Source organism: Panthera leo, chromosome D4, assembly GCF_018350215.1.
Source record: "Panthera leo isolate Ple1 chromosome D4, P.leo_Ple1_pat1.1, whole genome shotgun sequence".
In the NCBI taxonomy this organism is placed as follows: Eukaryota; Metazoa; Chordata; class Mammalia; order Carnivora; family Felidae; genus Panthera; species Panthera leo.
Genome location: NC_056691.1, coordinates 56,006,887 through 56,026,954, shown reverse-complemented (window position 1 = coordinate 56,026,954; position 20,068 = coordinate 56,006,887). Strand labels below are relative to the sequence as shown.

At 40.2% G+C, this 20,068-nt stretch overlaps 1 protein-coding gene across 1 annotated transcript in view; it reads left to right on the top strand.

The window, feature by feature from the left end:
- KIF24 (kinesin family member 24) overlaps positions 1-20,068 on the top strand; it is a 74,630-nt gene that overhangs the window by 35,106 nt on the left and 19,456 nt on the right. The window contains exons 4-8 of the mRNA XM_042914099.1: positions 1,589-1,686; positions 5,452-5,667; positions 9,529-9,616; positions 18,005-18,126; positions 19,011-19,116. Coding sequence (XP_042770033.1) covers positions 1,589-1,686; positions 5,452-5,667; positions 9,529-9,616; positions 18,005-18,126; positions 19,011-19,116 — 630 coding nt within the window. The remainder of the gene's footprint in view (positions 1-1,588; positions 1,687-5,451; positions 5,668-9,528; positions 9,617-18,004; positions 18,127-19,010; positions 19,117-20,068) is intronic.

Genomic DNA, 20,068 nt, shown 5'->3' with positions numbered 1-20,068 from the left:
TTCTCACCTCCTAACTTTTGGAGATATTTTCTAACTGATAAATTCATCTTAGTGGCCCCAATTTCTGCTCAGGTGCCCTAACAAATTTCCATTCTAATGTAATGGCACACGAAACAGAATCAAATGGGCGTAGAGTGACCTATAATAAATTGCCCCAATTTACTTTGCTGGGTTTTCCCATGCAATTTTTCCTTAACTGGATATTTAGAGCAGGCCCAAGAGGTAGCAGAAGATAGGGCCTCATGTCCCCCTTGTTGTGTATGGACTGCCATTATTACACTACAGTCAAGCTTGAAATTAGGACTTTTACTCAGAGATAGCTGGGCTACCAACATAATAAGCCTCTAAATTTTGCAAGTGATTATGGCTGCTGAATTAATGCTTTCCAGACCCCTTTTAGTAGAGTTATCTATCCTTTTCCAAATTATCATGGTTTTTCATTTGGGAATCATCTTTTACTACTTTTTCTTCCCACCAATCCAGGCCATTAGTTGCCAAATTTCTCATGCGTCCATCTCCTCTTTATTTTCATTGTCATCATCTAATTTAGATCCTTCTTACCTCACCACTGGATTAGCAGTGCCCCTGTTCTTAGTCCATTCACAGTGTGCAGTAAGATTAGTCTTCCAGTAAAATGGCTTGGATCATCCCTTCCCTTTGCAAAGGTTTTTGTCTTCCCACTATTTGCTAAATTATATATGAACATTCTGACCTTAAGGCTAGTGTCCCAATACTCATACACCGTAGTCCTAACTCATTATTCTAGCCGCCTGTTTCACCTTTCAACCTACAAAATCCTGTATTTCAACATTGAATCTTCCCTGTTCCCTAAAATGTTCCATGTGTTTTCCTGCTTTGACTATTTGCTCATGTTTTCTTTGTGCCTGGACTCTCTTCCCTGCCTCCATCTATACCTCTCAAATTCCTCTTCTTTCCCCATGGCCCTTTATCTATACAGTATTTTTCATAATCTCTTTTCTAATTAGAAGGAATATGTTTTTCTTTTGAATTCTACATGTACTTTATCTCTCACATTTTTTCTAGCTTAGAGTCATGTGTATACTGTCTGGATTCACACCTTTAGGTGGTCGAGTCGGGTAATGGTAGGGTAATGTCAATATCTTTGGGCCCTTTGAAGTGCCTACTACAGGTACACATGTTACCAGCTGAGCAATACATGTTTATGGAATTAAAAGCTCAGCTGTGTAACCTATGAAATGGAAACCTTCCTCTAGAATTTCCCTAAATTTCAAATATGCTGGCCCTAGCTGGGCTGTGAGGATAATCCCCATAGAATTGAGTTCTCCTGGACCTAAGGAGGATTGGCTTACTCTTGTACTCATCAGTTTACTTCACTTAAGAGAGAACAAAAATTATGTGCCTTAGTTTTTACATTATAAGAATATGTCTACAGAGAGCTCAAGTAAAAGAAGGCCCTGTCATTTGACAGTTATTGACTGCTTATTTATCTCTAAATTTGTCATAGTCAGTAGTTAAAAACATATTCGCACCTTTCTTATGTGTTAAGTAGAATAGTGGTGAAGAAAATCCAGGAAATGTCTCTATAAAAATCACATTTCTTTTTCAGCATGTTTTTTATTTTGATGAAGTCTTTGGTGAAGCATGCACCAACCGGGATGTATACATGAAGACTACTCACCCACTCATTCAGCATATTTTCAATGGGTATGATAGTAATTATTTGCTTCTCTTGCTTCTTATTTTCTCTTCTCCATAATCATATTTCTTTATAAACATCACTTAAATTTTTCAGTTTTTTAATTAAACATGAATTTGTGTCTTAATCTGATGAATTTAGACTCTGTTAAAGAGTGCCTTATCTCTATAGGAGTTACCAAGCATTTAGAAATTTTCAGCAAAAATGTTGTTAGCAATATAATTTCATCAAAGTCCTCAGAATAAAAAGGTTTAAGTGGTTATAGTTTGAACTTTTGATAACAGGAATTATGTATTCTGGCTATATAGTTCAGTTACCTTTTTCATTGGAGTGGGATAGGTAAGTGACTGTCATCTGTTCTTTATAGATGTATTTTTTTTAATTTTGAAATAATCACACTTTAAATAAACATATAAATGGGATAGAAAAGGCCTTAGGGAGCCCTGTTGTATATTCAAAATATAGGCATGTATTGATAGAAAATGCCAAATGGTCTGCTATAATCACTGATACCAGAGTATTTTGACTTTTTAATTTTGTTTATTTATTTAAAAAAATTTTTTTAACGTTTATTTATTTTCAAGAGACAGAGTGCGAGTGGGGGAAGGGTAGAGAGAGGGGGAGGCACAGAACCTGAAGCAGGCTCCAGGCTCTGAGCTGTCAGCACAGAGCCCCATGCAGGGCTCAAACCCACCAACTGTGAGATCATGACCTGAGCTGAAGTTGGACGCCTGACTGAGCCACCCAGGCACCCCTATTTATTTATTTTTTAAATGAGTTGACTTTTTTTTTTTTTTTTTGAGAGAGAGAGAAAGTGCACACAAGCTGGGGAGGGGCAGAGAGAGTGGGAGAGAGATAACTTTAAGTAGGCTCCACACTGCCAGCATGGAGCCCAATGTGGGACTTCAACTCATAAACAGTGAGATCATGACCTGAACTAAAATCAAGAGTCAAACACTTAACTGACTGAGCCACCCAGGTGCCCCAGAGTATTTTGACTTTTTTTTTTTTAAACAATTATTCATTTTTGAGAGACAGACCTCAAGCAGGGGAGGGGCAGAGAGAGAGGGAGACACAGGATACAAAGCGGACTACAGGCTCCAAGCTGTCAGCACAGAGCCTGGTGTGGGGCTCGAACCCACGAACGGTGGGATCATGACCTGAGCCGAAGTTGGATGCTTAACCAACTGAGCCACCCAGGTGCCCCTGACTTTTTTAAAAATAATTTTTATAACTTTAAAAATATTGAGATATAATTCACATATAGTTAGATGTACAGATCTTAAGAAGTATTCAAGTTTCATGAGTTTTAGTAGTTGTATATATCCAAGTAACCAATACCTTGAACAAGATACAGAACATTTCCGTTACCCCAGAAAGTTCTCTTGTGTCCCTTTTTAGTTAACCTCCACCTCTACCCTCAGGTCTTATATAACCACTGACCTGCTTTCTGTCACTATATATTTTGCCTGTTCTAGAATGTCACAGAAATAGAATCATTCCCATATATGTTCTTTTATGCTTGGCTTCTTTGGCTTAGCATAATGTTTTTTTGATATTAGTACATGTATCTGTAGTTTTTATTACTAATATTCCTTTCTATGAATATACCATAATTTGTCCATTCTCCTGTTGATGGATATTTGGGTTGTTTCCAGTTTTGGACTATTATGAATAAAGCTGTATGAACATTCTTGTACAAGTCTTTGATTCTTGGACATGTTTTCATTCATCTTGGGTGAAACCTAGACATGGAATTTCTGGGTCTTAGGATATGTGTGTGTTTATAAGAAAGTGTCAAACAGTTTTTCTCACACCATTTTGTATTCCCAACAGCAATGTGTGTGAATTGCATTTCTACATCCTCACCATATTTGGTATTGTCAGTCTTATTTTAGCCAATCTAATAGGTATGTAACTTTATCTCATTGTGCTTTGAATTTGAATTTCAAAATGCCTAATGATACTGAGAATCTTTTCATGTGCTTATTGCCATTCAGATACCTTCATTTGCCCCTTTTTTGTTTGTCTGTTTTCTTTTTATTGTTGTTTAATAGCAGTCATTAAAATTTTTTTAATTCTAAGTAGGCTGAAAAAGTGAAATGCCTTTCAGGTTTGATTTCTTATATATCAAATTTAGGGAGTACTTTTTAAGAGAGCAAGTTTGTAAAGTTAGAATTTGAATGTTAGGACAGTACCAGTTAAAAAATAAGAGAGCTACAAGTTAAGTGCATCCATTATGCAAAGTGTAATAAGAGATTTTTCATGCCCATATTGTTGTTTTTCAAAAAGATCATCACTAAAATGTTCAGAAGATAAGGTAGATATTATTCTTTACTCTCATTCTGCTAAATCTTTTTTTTTTTATTTTAGAGAGAGAGAGCATGAGCAGGGGGAGAGGGGGAGTGGGGGGGGGGAGAGAGAGAGAGAGAGAGAGAGAGAGAGAGAGAGAGAGAGAGAGAGAGAGAGGGAGAGAGAAAATATATCTTAAGCAGGTTCCACACTTAGTGTGGACCCCAGCACAGGGCTTGATCCCAGGATCCTGGGATCATGACTTCAACAGAAATCAAGAGTCAGCCACTCAATCCACTGAGCCACCCAGGTGCCCCTCATTCTACTAAATCCTCTGCAGTGTGTTTACATTTTCCTCCATTAATCCTTTCCTATCTGTGCCTCTCCTAGTGTATTCAAATGCCCATACTACTGGGAGCCTGGATTCAAAAGACAAGGAGTACCTGGTCTCTGCTCAAACAGCTTAAATCTGATTAGCTACCATCTCTTTATTCTCACACTTATATGGTTCCTTTGCTGTTGTCCTATTACTGGTTCTTGGGTTTCTTTCTGGCTTCAGGCCTCTTTCTTCATGTTCTTCTCTCTGCCCACCTCCAGTGTTCCCTTACTTCTGTGTATTCACAGACTTTTTTTCTTACTGCAAGTAGCTACTTTTATCATTAATCTCCATGCAATTTCCTGTTCAAGAGTCTGCAATAGCTGCTTATTACTTAACATTATGTTCATTTTCTACTCTGTACTACATAGTTGAGCCTCCAATACTCAGGTAATCTTGGCCTCTAGCTCCTCCAAAAACATGCGGTGATTGGCAGGATAGTTTCCCAGCTCTCCTCTGCACCTTTTATTCTGCAGTTCTTCACACTCATACCCATGCACATACCCACCCTACATGCAAGAATAGTGATTCTTACTTAGAACCACATGGTGTCAGAGCTAGAAGGGATCTTAGAAATCAAGTAACTAATTAATTTATTAATGAAAGTGAAAACTGAGGCTCTTAGAAAAACCCTTCTGTGAGTCCTTCCTCAAATATCTTGCTTATTCACATCTAAACTTCATTAATATTTATATGAGTGGTCATTACCACCCTGTTAATCATATGGTCTTCTGTTATTTTTGTATTTATTTTAATTCTCTATTCTTTCATCAAGCTTACTTTTTCGGATTAAGACAAAATCATCTCTTAGATTCTCTAGGACATCTAGCATGGAATTCTTATTTGCTTCCAGACTTATCATATAACCAGTTCCATGAAAAATTCCTATTAAAAAACTCATGTGCTGCTTTAAGAATGTTTTTTCCTCTTCCTGTGTTTTTATCATGTAAAACCCTCCTCTCCCTAAAGGATTGTATGCTCATAGCTGAATTTTGTCAGCTATAAACAGCATTCTGTTTCTACCTGACTTTGGTCATGAAAAATCTGTACGTAGATTAACATTTCTCTTAGTGTATATGTTATATGAATGATTTTTTTCCCCTAGAGGGAATGCCACTTGCTTCGCATATGGACAGACAGGTGCTGGGAAGACCTACACCATGATAGGAACTCATCAGAACCCAGGACTCTATGCTCTGGCTGCCAAAGAGATCTTCAGGCAACTAGAAGTGTCCCAGCCAAAAAGGCACCTCTTTGTGTGGATCAGCTTCTATGAAATCTACTGTGGACAGCTTTATGACCTCTTAAATAGAAGAAAAAGGTACTGGTTATGAATGGGAAACTACAAATCTGTTCATCATTGTTTTAAGCGAGGGTCCACAGAATTAATGATCATGGGATTTAATGCAAGGTCTTGTTATATTAGTGCCCTTTTCTGAGATGAGTCTCCTGAATTAGATGAATATTTTTTAAATCAGTTCAGCTAGAAAAGAATGCAAATTAGCCTTCCATTAGTATTTTTTAAGTGATCTATATCCGTATGTTTATCAAAAGACTATCCCTTTTACTTTGATCTGCGAAAGGGTGATGATTTCAGGAAATCAGGATATCAACATGTACTTAAATACCTTCCTATTCTTTTGCCTATTATTACATTGGAAGAACTATAAATAATGTTTCTTGCTTTCTCTTATTTTTTTTTCTCAATAATCTTAGGGTAAACTTAATGATAATTTTCTGAGATCAGTTAAAAAAAATACATCTCGGGGCGCCTGGGTGGCTCAGTCGGTTAAGTGTCTGACTTTGGCTCAGATCATGATCTCGCGATCCGTGAGTTCGAGCCCCGCGTCGGGCTCTGTGCTGACCGCTCAGAGCCTGGAGCCTGTTTCAGATTCTGTGTCTCCCTCCCTCTCTCTCTGACCCTCCCCCATTCATGCTCTGTCTCTCTCTGTCTCAAAAATAAATAAACGTTAAAAAAAATTTTTTTTTTAAATACATCTCTCTTCTTCACATTAGACTTTTAACTCTTCTAAGTCTTAAACTGTTGCCCTTGAAACATAATACAGTAACTTAGAAATGGATTTAAATCCTATTGTATTTTTCTGGCCTCAAGTTTTGTTTAGGTTGAAAGAGCTGACTTTAACTGAGCAGGAAACAACAAAGTTGTGAAGGTACCGACTGACTGGGAGGATAAGGAGGAGAGTTGGAATAAGGGGGGTGGAAAGATAAAAGAGTGTCATAACCGAATTAACCAGAACTGTGACATGTTGGGAGCAGTCACAAGTGGAGAGAAGGGAATTGGGGCAGAGCATGGTGGTAGGCTGGGGAAACTAAATCAGTGACAGAAACTAGCCCCCAGCAAAGGTATCCAAGCCCCTACAGAGCTGTCCAAAAGGATGTGCAAATTCCAGGCAAACACTGGAATGGGGGTTGGGCTAGAAGAGCATCTGAGTTCAGTAGAGTGTGATAGGGCAGGCCCCCATGCCAAAGGTGCTGACGTTTGAAGGGTTGGGGTCCAGAGCCAAGATGGCCAAGAATGAACTCTTGAGATGTCTTTGGTGCAAAAAGGTGGTTTTATTAAAGCACGAGGACAGGACCCGTGGCAGAAAGAGCTGCACTGGGGTTGGGAAGAGTGGCTGATTATAAAAGATTTTCTATCCTGTGGAGGGGAGAATGACGTTAGGGCTCTAGGAAATTGAGTCCATAGGTTTCTGGAGATTGCCTTTTTACTTGTAAATTATTAAGACAGTTGCAAACTGATGCAAACTCTTGTCCTGCATGATGATCTCTATCAGTTAACCATTTGTTTTTCCCTTTCCTTTGTTCTTGGGCAGCCAGGAGTGCCTGAAGAATGTTTTACAAATCCCACCTGGGGGATGGGTGGTGGGGGTGTTCGCTTGTACTATGCTCTCAGCTTGCCTTTGTTACCTATAAGAGTATTGAGTAGTGAAACTGGAGAAGCCATCAACTGGGCTTAGGCAGACCACCATCTGTGGACTATTCCAAGAAAAGGGGACCTTTAGGTATGCCACAATTCAGAGGATGTACAGGTGTTCAGGGTTTAGTCCTGACACAGCAACTGCCAAATAAAGGGAGGGTTCTGCTCTAGGTTTGGTTTGGAGAAGAGTTGCTTTTCTTTATTATCCTCTGTTGGTTTTTGAAGCCTCAAGTTAGCTCAATCACAGCTTCTCTTCCAAGGCCCCAACACTATTACTTAGGAGATCTTTCCAGTCAGAATGTAGCTGGACACTGGCAAGAGCATCTGGCTCTGGAGGTCTCAAACAGACCAGGTTCAACCACTAGCCACCAACAAAATCCAAAGGCAGAGAAACAAGTAGTGGTGAAACAAGAAAGGAATTTAGTTCAGTGGGGCTACCACCAGGAAGACAACGGACTAACATTTCAAAGATTGCCTCCAAAGTGCCGAAAATATTTCTAGGTTTATATAAGGAGAAAGTGGGACAAAGGTCAATGGGTTTGTGCAGGTGGGCAGTGAAGTCAAGTTGATCATTGTCTTAGGGCCAATCATGGATAGAGTCTTGCTGGCTTGGGACAGTCCTTTATTGCTTGAGGGGGTAGTTTGTGTTCCTTTCTGGGGATGCTTTGCCTGCATGGTCTTTTCCCAGAGTTAAGAGTATGATACGCTGGAATGAACTTAATCATTTAGAAAGTTTGAGGTCAAAATGCAGGAAGTTTAAGTCCTCTTTGTTTAAAGAACAGTTGGCAAGGGGATAAAAGCTGTTGTGGTGTGTGTGTGTGTGTGTGTGTCTGTGTCTGTGTCTGTGTCTGGTTTGTTGGTTGGTTTCTTTGGGTGAAGGGACAGTCAGGATATCTAGTTATTTGTGAGTGCGGTTCTTTAATGAATGACTCAGATATATTGCCCTGTATATTTGCATTCTTTTCAGTTTATTTATTTTGAGAGGTGGGGGAGGGACAGAGAGAGAGGGAGAGAGAGAATCCCAAGCAAGCTCTGCACTGTCAGCACAGAGCCCAACTCGGGGCTCAAACTCACAAATGGTGAGATCATGGCCTGAGTTGAAATCAAGAGTCAGAAGCCAAACCAACTGACTGAGCCCCCCAGCAACCCCCAACCCCCAACAAATTAACTCTTAAAGTAGAGGATAAATTGTTTTTATAGGCTTTCATAAAAAGTGATAGAAATACATTTCTGGCTTATAGAATTTAAAAAGCTAGAAGTACATTTTGGGCTGTCCATTAGGAACTGTTCTGGGGTGAGCTCAGGGCATAGGGCCTGTATGTTTAGGAATGACCTGAGGGCTCTGAAAGCTTGATCCCTCTTTTATTCCAGAAGCCTGACTGTTCTAATAGAACTAGTTTCTGATAGGTCATGGGGATTGGTGAAGCAGTTTTTCTCCAGTTCTGTAAAAATTTGGAAATTTGGGGTGAAACAAACTAAAAAAATTTTTGAGAAAATCATTTCCTTTTTTGGGTATAAAGTGGAATTCCATTCTTAACCTTAATCAGTATCTTATTAAGGGAGAAAAATAATCTTCGAGTCTTTGATAGATTCAATATATGCCCCTTGATATATCTGGTTTAATGATGATGATAGACCATAGCCTTATACATAGGCCTGAGAAATTCAGTTATAGCACCAGCTCTTCCTTCCTCCCTTGGAAGATATATGAAGACTCCTTATGTTGGAAATAGAGTAGAACCCAGTTTCTGTACATCTCTCTGCTCTACCTTCTATGATGTTAGCTTTCAAAATTGGCCCGCTAGCAGATACGGAATGGCTGCCACTGCTCCCAGGGCCACATACTTTCACTTCCAGAAAGAGCACCAGCACCTCACCCCCAGGCACCTAACGACCAGAAACAAGAACTATTTTGATTGAACCAGCAGAGATCCCATATCCACTCCTGAACCAATCACTAAAGCCACGAATATACCATCTGTTGATTGGCATATGTCTGCATTATATGTTCATTCTTTTAATTGTAGCCAAAGATGTTGATTTGTTTACAATAGTCAAGGACCATCTCTGAAGCCCAGGGCTGTGATCAGGAGGTGTGCGAGTGGGGCGGGGAGGATACACATCAATCTCACTCAAATAACAGAACTGCTACCTAATAGGGAAATGGTGGAAGGTTTCTGGGGAGGCAAGAACAAAGTCCATTATAGCAGGTCTGTTGTACCAACCATGTTCTTGTGTCTGCAGGCTCTTTGCAAGAGAAGATAGCAACCACGTGGTACAGATAGTGGGACTGCAAGAGCTTCAGGTGGAGAGTGTGGAGCTCCTCTTAGAGGTAACTCTTCCTTACTACCCCATGATAGTAACCTAAGTACAGGGAAAGAATTCATTTTGCTATCTAGCAAGAATAATGGAATTTAGCCAGAGGGCCATGACAAGCATGCTACCTAACATTTGTAAAATGTGAGTCCTCTAAGAGGATAGCTCCTTTCTGTACAGGGTTGTTGTCTAAGTGCCATCGAGTGTGTGGGAGAACCTTGTGCATGAGAGGCTACTCTTGTGCTAGTTTGACAGACTGCTAATGTGTATATCTATGGTAGTGGGAAAAGCTACTGGAGAGAAATATTCTTTTTTTAAGTTTATTTACTTATATTGAGAGAGAGAGAGTCAGCAGGGGAGGGGCAGATAGAGGGAGAGGGAGAGAATCCCAAGCAGGCTCCACACTGTCAGCACAGAAACCTAATGTGGGGCTTGAACTCACAAACCGTGAGACCATGAGTTGGAGTCAAGAGTTGGACACTTAACTGACTGAGCCACTCAGGTGCCCCGAAATATCCTTACTTTTAAGTAAAAATTTTAATGGGTAAGGGGCACTTGACTGACTCAGTAGAGCATGTGACTCTTGATCTCTGGGTCATGAGTTTGAGCCCCACATTGGGTGCAGAAATTACTTAAAAAAAATTTTTTTTAATAGTAATTTTCACATGGGTTCGGAATTCAAGAGGTACAATAAAAATATCCCTTCTATTCCCTTTTCAAACTGAGGCAAGTTTTTTTGTATATCCTTCCAAAGACATTTCCAAATCTTTCATGAAAAGTTCTTTTAGGGGCACTGTCTGTCTCTCAAATAAATTTGAAAAAACTTCTAAAAAGTTATCTTTTAACACTTGCTCATTATTAGATACAAACCTTGCAAAAATATGTAAGAAGATAGAAGAATAAAGGCCACTTCCAACTTACTGTATACAACTCCCTACTCCCCACTGAGATATCCACTGTTAACGGTTTAAAATCATTTTTTTTTCCTTTTCTGGGAATTTATTAATTTATGTACAAATATATTTTTGTTGAATTGTCCTTTAATGCAGTGCTCCTCAACCACTTAGATCACTTTATTGTGAAAAATAGCCTATACAGAAATATGCTTAAAGCCTAAATGTGTATAGTATAGTGTAGTATAGTATAGAATAAAGAAACAACCACTTTCATAATCAGTTACCCAGATTAAGAAATAGAACATTTCAGCACCCCATAAACCCCTATACAACTTGCCAGTCACAGTCCCCTGTACTCCTGACATTTATGCTAAATCACTTTCTTGTTCTTTCTTATAGTTTTACCACTTATGTATTCATCCATTAACTATATAACTTACTGTGCACCTGTTTTTTAACTTTTATGAATAGAATCACCCCATATTATTTGTCTTCTTTTGTTCATCATTATACTTTTGAGTTCAGTCTATGTTTTTGCACATGGCTGTAGTTTTGTTCTTATTTGCTATATAGTGTTCAATCATATGAATATACCACCTTTTAACCATTCTGTTAATGGACAGCTGGGGTTGTTTCTATTTGGGGGGCTCTTCTGAACATTGTAACTGTGAAATGTCCTTATACCTGTGTTCCAGTACAGTTCTAGTTGTGAGGACATGCAGATCTTCCACTTCATTAGCTTTCCAAAGCTCTGTATGCTACCACAAGTGGTGTATGAGCAATCCCATTGTTTTTCATCCTCGCCAACACTTCCTGTTGATTTTCAAATTTTTGCCAGTCTGGAATTGTTTAATTATATCTCATTGTAGTTTTATTTTCCATTTTGCTGATTGAGAAATAAATTGAATAGCTTTTCATATTTTTAATTTATCTTATGGGTTTCCTCTTTGGGGAATGCCAGTTAGGGTCTTTTCCTCATTTTGGGTTGTCTGTCTTTTTCTTACTGATGTGTATATACAGATGTGAGTCATTTGTTAGTTTTTTGTGTCATAAACATGTGTCATTCTGTGGCTTGCCTTTCTAGTTTCACTGCAGTGTCTTTAAATGCTTACATGACTCTGAGGTCAATGAAATCAGAATCTTTTAAATCAGTCAGGCCTAGATGTAGATATTAGTGTTATCCTGAACTGAAATATTGGTCACATACCATAATTCACCTTTTTAAAGTGTATGCTTCAGTGTTTTTAAATATAATTTTCTTATTAAAATATAATCCACATAAAATAATCACCCTTTTAAAATATGCAGTTAAATGATTTTTAAAGTATATTCAGAAAGTTGTGCAGCCATCTCCTCTATCTAATTCCAGAACATTTTCATCACTTCAGAATGAAACCCTGTACCAGTAGCAGTTGCTCCGTATTTCCTTCGCATCCAGGCCTTGCAGCCACTAATTTCTGTCTCTTTGAATTTGCCCATTTTGGCCATAGCATATATGGAATCCTACAATATGCAACCTTTTGTCTCTAGTTTCTTTCACTTAACAGATTTTCAAAGCTCACCCATGTTGTAGCATATGAAAGTACTTTCATTCCTTCTTGTGGCTGAATAATATTCTATTATGGATACATTATTCATATATATATATATATATTTTAGAGAGGGAAAGAGAGAGCAAGCTTGTGAGTGGGGGAGAGGGGGAGAGGGGCAATGGGAGAGAGAATCTCAAACAGTCTCCACACTTAGCTCAGACCCCAGCATAGGGCTTGATCCCACGACCCTGGGATCATGACCTGAGCTGAAATCAAGAGTCAGACATTCAATCGACTGAACCACCTAGGTGCCCCATATTATTCATATTTTATTCATCCATTCATTAGTTAATAGACACAGAGGTTGTTTTTACTTTTATAGAAGCACTGTTATGAATAATACTGCTATAAACATTCATGTATAAGTTTTTGTGTGGACGTATGTCTTCAGTTCTCTTGAGTCTATGCCTAGGAATGGAATTGCTGGGTCATACTTTTTGAGGAACTGCCAAACTGTTCTCCAAAGTGGCTGTACCATTTTACATTCCCAGCAGCAATGTATGAAGGTATATGTCATTTTAAATGCTCTCCACGTGATTCTGACATGCAGCCTGCAGCCATTATAATCATTCTTACAGTATTCTTTTAGTAGCAAGCCTGGCTAGAGTCAAAGAAAGAAGGCTAGAAGGACAGGCCAGGTACTTGACCAGACGTTCCTTTAGAACAGCTTCACAATACACCTTTCCAGGGATTTGGGTGTATGAAATGGCAGGGTGACCCACCACTGATGTCTTTTTCTTTTTTTAAAAAAAAAATTTTTTTTTTTAATGTTTATTTATTTTTGAGACAGAGAGAGACAGAGCATGAACGGGGGAGGGTCAGAGAGAGAGGGAGACACAGAATCTGAAGCAGGCTCCAGGCTCTGAGCTGTCAGCACAGAGCCCGACGCGGGGCTCAAACCCACGGACCGTGAGATCATGACCTGAGCCGAAGTCGGCCACTTAACCGACTGAGCCACACAGGCGCCCCACTGATGTCTTTTTCTAACAGTTTCTTTTTCCTAGGACAAATGAGTAAATTTTGCTTAAGGGCTGAGACCTCATATTTGTGTGACTATTATATTCTTAAGTCCTGGGATAAAACATCTGAGGATAGCACACGAGTGTGGCTATTTTAGAGTTACTTAAGAGCCAAGGGCCCCTTTCTAGGAATTGTAAAATCAAGTGCACAACAAAAGTTTGTGGGATGTGTTGAAGGGGCTTCCCTGAGATTGTGACCATTCTTTTTTTTTTTTTTTTTTTTTTTTAAACTTTTATTTATTATTGAGAGACAGGGAGAGACAGAGCATGAGTGGGGGAGGGGCAGAGAGAGGGAGACCGAATCTGAAGCAGGCTCCAGGCTCTGAGCTGTCAGCACAGAGCCCAGTATGGGGCTGGAACTCACAAACCGCAAGATCATGACCCAGACCGAAGTCAGACACTTACCTGACTGAGCCACCCAGGTGCCCCTCTTTTTTTTTTTTTTTTCCCAATGTTTATTTATTTTTGAGAGAGAGCAGGGGAGGGGTAAAGAGAGGGGGACAGAGGATCTGAAGCAGACTCTGCACTGACAGCAGAAAGCCTGAGCGGGGCTCGAACTCATGAACCATGAGATCACAACCTGAGCCAAAGTCAGACACTTAACCAGCTGAGCCACCCAGGTGCCCGGAAATTGTGACCATTCTTTTTTTTTTTTTTTAATGTTTTTTTACTCTTGAAGGAGAGAGATAGAGTGTGAGTGGGGGAGGGGCAGAGAGAAAGGGAGACACAGAATCCGAAGCAGGCTCCAGGCTCTGAGCTGTCAGCACAGAGCCTGATGCGGTGCTCGAGCTCACAATCTGTGATATCATGACCTGAGTGAAGTTGGTTGCCCAACCGACTAAGCCACCCAGGTGCCCCAAGATTGTGACCATTCTTAACCTGTCCAGAGTGCCCTCCATTGTGGAGTCCTAAGAAAATTGTTTCTTATATTCCTGTTCCCTGTGGTTCTCTTGCCCCCACCTCCCCCAGCCATTCCTTCATTTGACAGGAGAGTTACTGCCCATGATGCCTTTATCCCTGAAGATTTAACCAACTGAATGGGAAAGGAAGAGATGTTTAGGAGGAGGTCCCTTTCCCTTAGCTATGGCCATAATTGTGTTAATGGGCAGTCTGGTGTCATATCACTCCCACTACCTTTGGAAGAGTTTATGGTACTGCTCTATCTTAAGATATCTAAGAAAAGCCACCTGGGTGGCTCAGTTGGTTGAGCATCCGACTCTTGATTTCGGCTCAGGTCACGATCTTATGGTTTGTGAGTTTGAGCCCTGTATTGGGCTGTGTGCTGACTACAGAGCCTGCTTGGGATTCTCTCTCTCCCTCTCTCTCTGCCCCTCCCCTGTTCTCTCTCTCTCTCTCTCTCTCTCTCAAAAAATTAAAAAAAAAAAAAAGCAGAAAGAAGTTTCTTGTTAGTCAGTGTTCTATATCATCACCATCGATACTCTCAGTCTACAAGAAGTCAGCTGAGATCAAGATGGAAAGTTGATATAAATTATGGATGTCCTCATGAACATTTACTGACTCGAAACAACAGCACTTGCTAACTCAGGTGTTGCACTTTCTCAGGTGTTACTGTACATGCTTGCTCAAGTATCACCCATGTGTTTGCTCAAGTGTCACCCTCACAGATCACCCTCAGGTTCACTCAGGCATGGCCACTTGCATGCCTGCACAACTAGCAGCCGTATTTTTCCCACAGGATTGTCCTTCTTCCAGGAACTCTCTCCTTCAAGTGTATTTTATTACCTGGTCTTAACAATGCAGACACCAGGTCTTCCCTGCCTTTACCGAGGACGCACTGACTCCTCACATTTCTCAGTTGTGGAATCAAGATTTCTTCTGTCAGGGAATTGATGAGTATTTTTTCAGTTGTAGAGATTTACAGATTTTTAAGTCATTTCGATAGCCACTTTATGTACTTACGGGCATCCATTCTCAAACTTCTCATAAACCTGTTTCATATTTTATCATTGCCCTAACCGCAATTGGTAACGGAGGCCCACATGGCAAAAGCTTCCCCTAGATGAGCCTCGGTTGTATGCCAGTGGTAGAGACTTACTATGCACACAGTGCCTATGCTACTGACATGCTCCTAGCCCTCCTTCGGTATATGCACAGAAACCTTAGTGATTAAAGCCTTACAACCATACAGAGGTGGGTCCTGGTGCCATGTATCCTTCAGCATGTCCTTTCCCTTTCTGAGCCTGAAACATGTGGATGATAGTAGATGATTGGGTTGGATGATAGAGGAGGAAATGAGATAACATATAGAAAATGGTTGGTGTGACACTAGTTCAATTTGCCACATCTGTTCTTATTAATAGTCTTTATTAATAATGTCCTTGAATGTTACCCAGGCAACAGAATTGAGCAGTTGTCTTTAGTTTCTTTGGTGGCAGGTCCCCATTTCACTACTCACATAACATGTTTTGTCTAAAGGACCTAGATTTAGAAATTTGCCCAATAGACTTTAGTTACAGAAGGAAGAATTCAAGAAGGAGGAAGTGGTAGAGGAAAAGGAAGCCTACTGATTTTTCAGTTGATTGCACTATTTTTGCTTGGCTCCTAGGCTTGCATTTGCCCCCAAATATTTTGTTTTTCCCTTTTCTTCTTCTTTTTTCTTTTTGGTTCACTTGTACTGGGGAGCCCATGGAGTCTCATGTTGATCTGCAAAGCTCTATTTCCCCAGGAAACTCTCATTGTTTTACATTTCTGAAAAGAAATAAAGTTTTGGAAGTTTACACAAAAATGTTTGTTCTTGGGGCACCTGGCTGGCTCAGTCAGTGGAGCATGCAACTCTTGATCTCAGGGCTGTGCATTCGAGACCCACATCAGGCTCTCTGCTACCAGCATGAAGCCCACTTCTCTGTCCCCATCTCTCTGCACCTCCCTCACTCCTGTTCTCTCTCAAAAATAAATAAACATTGGGACACATAGATGGCTCAGTCGGTTAAGTGTCTGATTCTTGGTTTCAGCTCAGGTCATGATCTTACAGTTTTGTGGGTTCAAGCCCTGTGTCGGGCTATATGTGCTGGCAGCATAGAGCCTGCTTGGGATTCTCTCTCTACCTCTCTGCCCCTCCCCTGCTTGTGCTGTCTCTGTCTTTCTCAAAAAAAAAAAAAAAAACTTAAAAAAATTTTTTAAATAAAAATAAATATTAAAAAAAGTTGATCTATCTGATGACCTTTATAAACTGAGTCATTTTTTACTCATCAGAGCCCAGGTGCTTTATTTCACTTTCTGAAAGGCATGGTGATTGTAGCCTGTTTCTGAAGCTGAGGAAACTGAACCAGAACCAGAAATCCTTCATGCCTTCCCTAAAAGTCATTAGTCAGGAAAGGTATCCTCAACACATTAGGTTTTCTGGGATGTACTCACAGGTACCTAATGTATCATGATGGATAAGGTGGACAAGGTGCATGAAAAACCAAGTGTAAAACTTTATAACAGAACCCCAGAAGCCAACCTTTCTTGACTTCCCTGGGGGTGAACCACAAACCATCCTCTAAGCGTCTGTCTGTATCCGCTGTGCCTAGCTAGTGTGGCCTTGAGGCCTTTCTCAGCTGTGTGTCCCTAGCATCATTACTCTCACGTGGCAGAGGCCACCTGGCTTCTATCCCTAGCCTGACGATATTTGACCTATGTGACCTCGGGTAAGTCACTAACTTCTCTGTTTCTTCCCTTATCAAGCATATTGTTTATACAGATGTAGAGATTTAAAGGATCTCCCCTGTCTCTTCGTGGGGCTTGTAAAAGACCAAAACCAACAGGCAAAAAACAAAAAGAGGTGTGAGAACCCTAAAACTAGAAGGAAATACACCAGAATCTTGTTAACTCTGGATTTATGTGAGGTATATATTTTCTTCTTGATAGTTTTCCTACATTTTCCAAGTTTTCCACAGTAAGCATGTCTTTCTTTTCTAATAGAGAAAAAAGAAAAGTTTGATAAAAAGAACATTACACATCATCCTTGCATTAGTCTATGTACGCACGAAGTCAGAGTGACAGGAGAGAGGCCAGGATAAAGAAGTACATTTGAACTAGGTGGTTCAGTTACAGATGTGCCTGAAGCAGCCTAGCCAGCATCCGAGCTTAGTTAGCAGTGCAGGGCAGGGGGACCTGCCACACCCAGTGTAAGGGACTACTACTGTCATTCTTATGATTTCTAATTAGCAGTAACATACTAGCTCTGCAGTTGACAGTCCAGTGTTATAAATTAACAGGTTCTTCTCTTTATAAAAAGATTCATCGGATAGACCTATTACACTTTTAGCAAGCTATTTACAAAATGAGTGCATCTAAAATATTCTAAATTTGATTCTAAAATACAATTCTAGGGGCACCTGGGTGGCTCAGTAGGGTAAGCAGCCAACTCTGGATTTCAGGTCATGACCTCGTGGTTTGTGAGTTCAAGCCCCACATCAGGCTTTGAGCTGACAGGCTGACAGTGTGGAGCCTGCTTGGGATTCTGTCTCTCTCTCTCCCTCTTTTTCTTCCCTGTGTATTAGTCATTCTGTGACACACATTTCTGTCCTTTGCTTTAGTTACTAAGATAGATGGCTACTGTGGGACCTTGCTTTGGAGACAAGTCATGCCCTGGAGATTGTAGTCAGGCTAAATCTATCAAAGATATAAAAAAGAGTTTATGAGATCAAGAAGTAAATTAGCTCTTCAGCTATTAAATGTTCTCCCCCAAGGTGAGTATTCCACATTGTTTGCATTGCTGTTGGGTACTTACTCTGTATGATTTAATGTTTAGGCAGCTTTCTGCTTGGAAGGAAAATGACTGCAGTGTACTGACAAAGGTATATGCCTGGTCTCTATTGCTCTCAGCCAACTCTTAGAAACCAGAGGGCTTTTTTATTTCTTGGGGGAATCACCCTATGGATTTTATTTTCAGGTGATTCTGAAAGGCAGCAAGGAGCGCAGCACTGGGGCCACTGGAGTTAATGCAGACTCCTCCCGCTCCCATGCTATCATCCAAATTCAGATCAAAGATTCAGCCAAGAGGACATTTGGCAGGTGAGCTGGAAATATGCAAGGAACTGCATTGTCTGCCTTTCCGTAACGTGACTTTGAAATATGTGTTATCAACAACAGGACACTCTGCCACCATGGAGTTTTTAATAAATATCAGGGATACAGAGTAGAGTTGTTAGCCCTGAAATAAATCATTGTATTAAAGTGCCATCAGTTGATTAACCATGAAGTAATGACCTATTGTTGGTCAAGCCTAAGTTATTAAAAGGGACATTGATTGCTTCTAACATGAAACACAGTATCAGTAAAGGAATAGTAGGAAATGCATCTCAGCTTACAGGCCAAAAAAAAAGGGGAGGGGGGAGAGAAAATTAATCTAGCCTTCTTGAAAGAAGCCATAAGACAATTGAGTACATTCATTGCTTCCCTGGTGCTATCTTAGCAAACTCTGCCACACTGATGGATGAGCCTATCTCACTTCTCAGTAATGAGTCTTTTTCTTTTCTTTTTTTTTTTTAAACTTTCTTTTCTTTTCTTTTTTTCTTTTTTTTTTTTTTTTGGCTGGAAAGCAGCCCACAGAAGTTTCTGTTTAATTATCTAAGTGGTCACATACGTGATTTGCATTGCAGTCATTTAGCTTTATGGGAAGAATGGTGGGGTTTTTTTTTGTGGGGGGAAGAATGTTTTATTAATTTTAGTCATACTTTCTCACAAATGATTAAAACCAATGGAAGTGTCTGAGTGAACAGTGCTATCAACAGCTGACAGATCAGGATCTTAAAATACTTTTGGAAAGCTGACAGTAATGTCTTTTCTTTCCTGAGGATGGGCCAGTGTTAATTTCTTCCTGTCGCCACAAAATGCTGACTGTTGTAAAAATAAACCAAAGCCCCAAAGAAGTTATCCTTGCTGTGTCTTTTCTCTAGGATCTCTTTTATTGACTTGGCTGGCAGTGAAAGAGCAGCAGACGCCAGAGACTCAGATAGACAGACAAAGATGGAAGGTGCAGAAATAAACCAGAGTCTTCTGGCTGTAAGTTGTTTGACAACTTTAATCTAAAAATCCTTCTTGAGGGGCACCTGGGTGGCTCAGTCAGTTAAGAGTCCGACTTCAGTTCAGGGTATGATCTCATGGTCCATGAGTTCGAACCCCGTGTCAGGCTCTGTGCTGACAGCTCATAGCCTGGAGCCTGCTTCGGATTTTGTGTCTCCCACTCTCTTTGCCCCTGCCCTTGCCCCTCCCTCCCTCTCTTTCCCTTCCTCCCTCCCTCCCTCTCTCCCTCCCTCCCTCTCTCTCTCTCTGTCTCTCAAAAATAAATAAATAAACAAACAATTAAAAACTTAAAAATTTTTAAAAATCCTTCCTGAGAGATTTTGCCCCTCTTTACATGCAGCCAGAGTGGGTGAGGGTGGCTGGGTGGTATCAGTAGAGCAAGGGCATGCTCTTAGAGTCTGGCAGTGGAATTCCAAGGTTGGAATTGGGCAGAGGCTGCCCAATCAGATTCTCAGCAAAGGAACACACAAGTATTTCTGCAGCTGCTAAATGGTTAACTTAGGTAAGCTTTCTCCCTCTCATCAAATTTTTAGATTGTATTAAGTTTTCAAACATACGAAAGTAGAATAAATCATTTAATGACCTCCCAAATACTTGCACCCAGCTTCAACATGTAAAAAATCTAACCCTTCCCTTGGATTATTGTAAAGCAAATCCTGTCATCCTGTCACGTCTTCCACAAATATTTCATTATGTCAAGGAGATGAGGGCTCATACTCTTTTAAATATACCTGCAATGCCATTATCACACCTAAAGAAATAATTATGTTATATAATCTATTATCTAGTAAATGTTATCCTTCCTCCAGTTGTCCCATAAATGGCTTTTCACAGTTGGTTTGTTCAAATCAAGATGCAAACAGGACCCTTGGATCATTTCTGATAGTCTCTTTTATTCCATATCAGTTCTTCCATTCTCTCTCTCTCTCTT